Source organism: Dipodomys ordii, unplaced genomic scaffold (genome assembly GCF_000151885.1).
Source record: "Dipodomys ordii isolate 6190 unplaced genomic scaffold, Dord_2.0 Scaffold19, whole genome shotgun sequence".
Lineage (NCBI taxonomy): Eukaryota > Metazoa > Chordata > Mammalia > Rodentia > Heteromyidae > Dipodomys > Dipodomys ordii.
Genome location: NW_012267235.1, coordinates 4112571 through 4119725, shown reverse-complemented (window position 1 = coordinate 4119725; position 7155 = coordinate 4112571). Strand labels below are relative to the sequence as shown.

Below are 7155 nucleotides of genomic sequence, written 5' to 3'. Positions count from 1 at the left end.
CCCCCCCCCAAAAAAAAAAAAGAGTTAGCTTCAGGTGGGTAGAGATAATTAAGTTTATATGATTTTCATCCCTTTGCAAGAGGCTTTAGAGAACATCCTATAATCAGGTACTGTTTGCATTTTGAACTTGTCTTACCATACATTCTGTGTTTCTAATTTGTAATTCAAACTTTTATCTTACCTTAGGCTAAAAGAACCACACACCATGTCCAGAAGTCAAAAGTTTGTCATCTGGCTTTCCGATGTGTAAGCATTTTAAATTTCTTAAAATACAAGTTTATGCTGTAGCTGTTTTAAGTGCTACATTTTACTTTCGTGCAAGCTTTCCACATGTCACTTGTAAGAAGGACTTGTTGGGCACCTACTATGTAAGCAAATATGTGTGAATCATTTTAGATGAGCGTAATTACTAGTCACAAAACCATAGAGGAATTTCAACATATAACCTTATCCAGCTTCATGAGAAAACTGAGCACCCATTCACCCACTTAAAGGGCTTACTTGGGATTATGTAGCAACTTAGTATCAAAATTACAATAAATAACCATTCCCTCTTACCTATTTGCTGCTTCCACTAAGCCCAAGGTCAAAATCAGTATGAGAAGTATGTATGGCAGTACAACATATGTAAAAGTATATGTTCCCCACTAACACATTTCTGTGTGTGTGTGCACGCACGTGTGTGCATGCATGTGCGCACATGCCAGTGCACACGTGCCAGTACTGAGGCTTGAACTCAGGGCTTAGGCTCTATTCTTTAGCTCAACGCTGGAGTTCTGCCCCTTAAGCCACAGCTCCACTTCTGGCTTTTTAGTAGCTAATTGGAGATAACAGTTGCAGAAACTTTCTTGCCTGGGCTGGCTTTGAATTGGGATCCTTAGATCTCAGCCTCCTGAATAGCTAAGATTATAGGTGTGAGCCACTAGCACCCAGCTAGGACCTAGCATTTTTAATTGGTAGTGAAAATGTATAATTTCTAGTAATGTTCTAATAGACATAAGTGAATTCAAATAATGTATATAACTTTCCAATATAATTTGCTCCCATTTTACTTGTGATTTGTCATTAAAAGCACACTTAGAAGATAGTTATTTGAAATCGAAAAAGATATTGATATGGACTATTGAAATAATTGAGAATATAGTTCCTAACATAGCTAAGACTAATCCAGTATGCAATGTTCTTTTTTTATTTTGGCTGGTCCTGAGGCTTGAACTCAAGGCCTGGGTACTGTCCCTGAGCTACTTTTGCTCAAGGCTAGCACTCTACCACTTAAGCCACGGTGCCACTTCCTGGCTTTTTCTGTTTATGTGTTACTAAGGAATCGAACCCAGGGCTTCATGCATGTGAGGCAATCACTCTACCACAAAGCTACATTCCCAGCCCCACTATGATGTTCTTGAACTTGATCTGAATTTCCTGTCTTACTGAATGTGGAAAGGTAGTAGCTCATACTTTCTGGCTATTCCTCATATTATAGCTCCAGCAGGGAAAGTGAGGAGCCACTTCTTCATCTAATTGTTTTGAGAATAGGTCTCCTGAGGCTCTTGGAGCAATATGAGGAGAGGAGGTTCTGGTTGTCCAACAGCCAGTCATTAAAGTAGATTGAAGAGGTAGGATATAAATTCCAGCTACATAGTGGTTCACACCAGTAATTCCAGGTTCTTGGGAAGGTGGAGATAGGAAGACTGACATTGAGGCCAGTCTAGGAAAAAATGTTAGGAAGACCATGTCTCAACAAACAACTGGGCATAGTGGTACATACCTATAATTTCAGCCACAAAGAGGTACAGATAAAAGATCTTAGTCCAAGCCGGGAGCCAGTGGCTCAGGCCTGTAATCCTAGCTACTCAGGAGGCTGAGATCTGAGGATTGTGGTTCAAAGCCAGCCCAGGCAGGAAAGTCTGAGAGACTCTTACCTCTAATAAACCACCAGAAAACCAGAAGTGGCACTGTGGCTCAAGTAGTAGAGTGCTAGCCTGTAGCTGAAGAGATAAGGGACAGCCCCCAGGCCCAGGGGTCAAGCCCCATGACCTTCAAAAAAAAAAAAAAAAGATCTTGGTCCAAGCCAGCCTGGGCAAAAAAGTACAAGACCCTATTTGAAAAACAACTGAAGCAAAAAGGGTAGGGGTCCAGATTGTGGAGTGCTTACCTAGCCAGCATGAGGTCAAACCCAAGTAATACAAACAAAGGTACAAAATCATCCACAGCAGTCATTATTTGTGGTCTTTTTTTTTTTTTTTGGTTGGTCATAGGGCCTGAACTCTCTAGGCCTTGGCGCTAGCACTCTACCACTTGAGCCACAGTGCCACTTCCAGCTTTTTCTGCTTATGTGGTGCTGAGGAATCAAACCCAGGAGCTCATTCATGCAAGGCAAGCACTTTACCACTGAGCCACCTTCCCAGCCCCTATTTGTGGTCTTTGCTTATATTACTGAAGTACTGGGAGTGAATATAACTAGGAATCACTAAACTCTAATGTAGTTGAAGACTAATTTTAATCCTTAATTGGGACAAATAAATACTTGAATCTGTTCTGCTTTTTTTTCTAGCTTATTAATGAGGAAATCTTTATTTGACCACCTCACTGCGAGAGGCATTCAAGTAAGTTTCTGGAATGCTGAGTTTTAGAAACAGGATAGCTTACCAGTTAACACAAGTCAAAGTGCAGAAGCTTTAAACTGATACTGCTGCATTACTGACACAAATGAGGACCTTAAGCTCTGTCTTACTCATAGCAGTGCATCATTAGCATTCTACACTTCCTCTTACTACTGGGTCCAGTGCCATAGGCAGAAGAATAGAACAATGTATATCTAATAAAAAATAGAGTTTTTCAAAGAGTTGGATAAAAAAATATTAAAAAGTTTAGTGATTTCTTAAAATGGAAACTTTGATCATTAGTTCTAAGTATGATGAGATTATAGTAGATAAATGCTATAAAATTTATTTCTATTTAACATATCTTTTCATATTTCTCATGACCCCAATTTTCAGGTGTATGTTTGGGTATTAAATGATGAACAAGAGTACAAACGAGCTTTTGATTTGGGAGCTACTGGAGTGATGACAGACTATCCAACAAAGCTTAAGGATTTTTTAAATAACTTTTCAGCCTAGGAACAGATACTCAGAAGTATCTTGAAAAGACCTAAGAAAAATATGTCACCATCACTTCTTAAAGATACTTCCAGAATGGTAAAAGGTTTAATCAGTTAAGTTTTTATTACCTCATTTTTAAGTCTGAAGGAGAACGTAGAAATTGTACGTTGTCTATTTATTTTAAACAGTATGGCATACTTTATAAATCAGTTAGAAAGATAACAGTTATGTTAGTAAAAGATTATTGATCAAGATGTCTCTATATGATGCAGTATTCTACTGTGATAAGTGATTCTGAAATCAAAGACTTGGATAAATTTGGCAATCGTTCTCACTGGAATAAGATCAGCTATTTTAGTAAAATAAAATTATTGAAGGCCATTACAACTGTTTTACATTTCTTTAAAATGTCTAGGTATTTCTTAGTTAAAGGGGAAAATATGACTAAAGAAGGACTTGAAAATCAATGTTGTAGTTATACGGCAAGTTAATATGTTGTTAATAGAAGGTAAGCAAAGAAGTCACTGAGACCAGAGCTAGGGATGGTGATACATGTCTATATCCCAGCTTTCAGAAGGTTGAAGCAGGAAGATCATGAGTGTGAGGCCAGTTTGAGACTGTTGCAAAAAGAAAGAACAGAAAAAAGAAAAATACCTGAAAGCTTATTACTTGATCAGAAATAAAACCTGTAGACTGAATTAGATTTCTCATTCAGTGTTGTTAATGGGGATATTCTATGTGGAGTCTTTTTCAGGTGTGAAACAATGTGACTGTGTCTATTAAAAATAGACCTTTTAACTGTAAATTAAGATAAAAATCTAAGTAGTCATGTTTCTATGTTTCCACTAAAGAAATGTAAGATTTTCATTTTTTGGCCTTGACTGAGCCTACATCTAGATTTTTTAAATAATGTTTCAAATCTTAATAATCACATTAAACTGCTAAAAGTGTCTGTCATTGTTTCTAGCACTTAAGGTATGAACCACCTGTTTCTGACCTTTAAGAACATATTCATCTGAATATTAAGTAGAAACAGAATTTCCCAGAACATTACACGTCATTTTCTCAGCTTTTCTGGTATGACTTCATATAAATTTGTTTCCAGTCTTTTTGACTGGTTTTCATGGTCTCAGATGGAGAGATAAATATAATCTGGAATAATAAATGTCTTTTGCCTAGATTATATCTCTCATTTGGAATTTGCCAGCTATACAGCTATGAAGGATGACCATATTTTCATCTGTTCCTGGATAGCATAGATATCATTTGTTCTGTTGTTTAAACTGAAATAAAGTTTTCCAAGAACAAAATAAGGATCCTTGATTCTTTTTACAGTTGGAACTTGAAATATGTCTTAAAGACTTTTTGGAAGCTGGGCTCCGGTGGCTCACGCCTGTAATCCTAGCTACTCAGGAGGCTGAGATCTGAGGATTGCCGTTCAAAGCCAGCCCTGGGAGGAAAGTACTTGAGACTCTTTTTTTTTTGGGTCCGGTCGTGGGGCCTGAACTCTGGGCCTGGGCGCCGTCCCTCAGCTCTTCAGCTCAAGGCTAGCGCTCTACCACTTGAGCCACAGCTCCACTTCCGGCTTTTTTTTTCTTTTTGCTTATGTGGTGCTGAGGAATCGAACCCAGGGCCTTGAGCATGCAAGGCAAGCGCTCTACCACTGAGCCACCTTCCCAGCCCAGTACTTGAGACTCTTACCTCCAATAAAACCAGTAGAAAACTGGAAGTGGCACTGTGGCTCAAGCGGTAGAGCGCTTGCCAATTGAGCTGAAGAATGCAGGGATAGCACCCAAGCCCAGAGTTCAAGCCCCACGACTGACCAAAAAAGAAGACTTTTTTTTTTGTAGGGCGAGGAGTGTGGCTCAGTGGTAGAGTGCTTGCCTAACATGCATGAAGCCCTGGGTTCGAGTCCTCCACATAAACAGAAAAAGCTGGAAGTGGTGCTGTGGCTCAAGTGGTAGAGTGCTACTCTTGAGCAAAACGAAACTCAGCATAGCGCCCAAGCCCTGAGTTCAAGCCCCAGGACTGACAAAAATAAATTTCTTTTGATAGAAGTTAATGGGGGTAATTAATTGAAGAGTAAATATGCCTAAGATTTCTTTCCAGTATAACAAAAAGCAAAAGAGAATAAAGAAACTCTTTTATAGAAGAAAAGTTCAGTGTTTTTTTTTTTTTAATCAATCCTGGGGCTTGAACTCTGGGCCTGCACACTGTCCCTCAGCTCTTCAGCTCAAGGCTAGTGCTCTACCACTTAGGTACATACAGTTTTCTGGTGGTTAATTTGAGATAAGAGTCTCACAGATGGGGCTAGGAAGGTGGCTCAGTAGTAGAGCGCTTGCCTTGCATGTCTGAGGCCCTGGGTTTGATTCCTCAGCACCACATAAGCAAAAAGAAAAAAGCCGGAAGTGGCGTTGTGGCTCAAGTGGTAGAGTGCTAGCCTTGAGCTGAAGTGCTGAGGGACAGCATCCAGGCCCAGAGTTCAGGCCCCATGACCAGACCCCCCCCCCGCAAAAAAAAAAAAGTCTCACAGACTTTCCTGCCCTCCCTGACTTTGAACCTTGTTCCTCAGATCTCATTCTCTTGAGTAGTTAGGATTACAGATGTGAGCCACTGGTGCCTGGCTGAAGTTATTTCTTAGTATTTGAACAAAAATTTGGACATCAGTGGCCATGCCTAAACTCCTAACTACTCAAGAGGCTGAGATCTGGGGATTGCAGTTCAAAGTCAGTCTGGACAAGAAAGTCCTTGAGACTCCTATCTCTAATTAACCACCAAAAAGCCAGAAATGGAACTATGACTCAAATGGTAAGAGTGCCAGCTTTGAATAAAAAAATGAAGGACAGCACCCAGGTCTTGAGTTCAAGCCCCAGTATTGGGGCTTGAAAACAAGAAAATAAAAAAATTAGTGGCTGTGTGTCAATGGCTCATGCCTATAGTCCTAGCTACTCAAGAGGCTGAGATCTGAGGATTTCAGTTTGAAGACAGCCTGGGAAAATAAATCCAAGAGACTCCTCAGTAGCCAGTAAAAAGCACAAGTGTTGTTCAAGTGATAGAATACCTACCTGCCAAGGCTGGGAAGGTGGCTCAGTGGTAGAGTTCTTGTCTTGCATGCATGAGGCCCAGGGTTCAATTCCTTAGCACCACATAAGCAGAAAAAGCCAGAAGTGGTGCTGTAGCTCAAGTGGTAGAGCGCTAGCCCTGAGCTGAAGAGCTGAGGGACAGCACCCAGGCCCAGAGTTCAGGCCCCACGACCGACCAAAAAAAAAAAAAAATAGATACCTATCTGCCTTGAGCAGAAAAAAAGCCAAGTGAGGCTGGGAATGGAATGTGGTGTAGTGGTAGAGTGCTTGCCTAGCATGCATGAAGCCCTGAGTTTGATTCCTTAGTACCACATAAACAGAAAAAGTTGGAAGTGGTGCTGTGGCTCAAGTGGTAGAGTGCTAGCTTTGAGCTGAAGAGCTGAGGGACAGTACCCAGGCCCAGAGTTCACGCTCCATGACCGACAAAATTCTCAATGCCAGGCACCAGTGGTTCACACCTGTAATCCTAGCTACTCAGGATGCTGAGATCTGAGGATTGCAGTTCAAAGCCTGGGAAGGAAAGTCTTTGCAATAAATAACCAGAAAAACTGGAAGTGACACTGTGGCTCAAGTGGTAGAATGCTTGCCTTGAGCTGAAGAGCTGAGGAACAGTGCCCAGGCCTAGAGTTCAAGCCCCATGGCTGACAAAAAAAAAAAAAAATTAAGAAAAGTCATTAATTAACAGTAGTTCCCAAAATGGGACATTGAAATCAAGGAATGCTGGGAAAGGATAGCAGTGTTTGGTTTAAAAAGAGGCCTCTGTAACTGGTTAATTTGTCTCTGTGGTTGATGGAACTGATAGCAAGCTGGAAAGGAATGGTACCCAGCAAGACAACTCAGCCACTTATTCAAAAGAATTAGGACATTTAAAAGGGCAGCAGGATCAAGTGAGTTGTGTCCTAAATAGGAAGGTTGATAAATGTGTGAAAACAAGGAGCCTATGAAGAGAGATTGGAGATACTGCAAAGAGA

General features: G+C 40.6%; 1 protein-coding gene across 1 annotated transcript in view; it reads left to right on the top strand.

The window, feature by feature from the left end:
* Nucleotides 1-3485, top strand: part of Gdpd1 (glycerophosphodiester phosphodiesterase domain containing 1) — a 31822-nt gene extending 28337 nt beyond the window's left edge. The window contains exons 5-7 of the mRNA XM_013013088.1: nt 187-246; nt 2552-2603; nt 2997-3485. Coding sequence (XP_012868542.1) covers nt 187-246; nt 2552-2603; nt 2997-3119 — 235 coding nt within the window. The 3' untranslated portion in view covers nt 3120-3485. The remainder of the gene's footprint in view (nt 1-186; nt 247-2551; nt 2604-2996) is intronic.
* Nucleotides 3486-7155: the final 3670 nt, after the last annotated feature.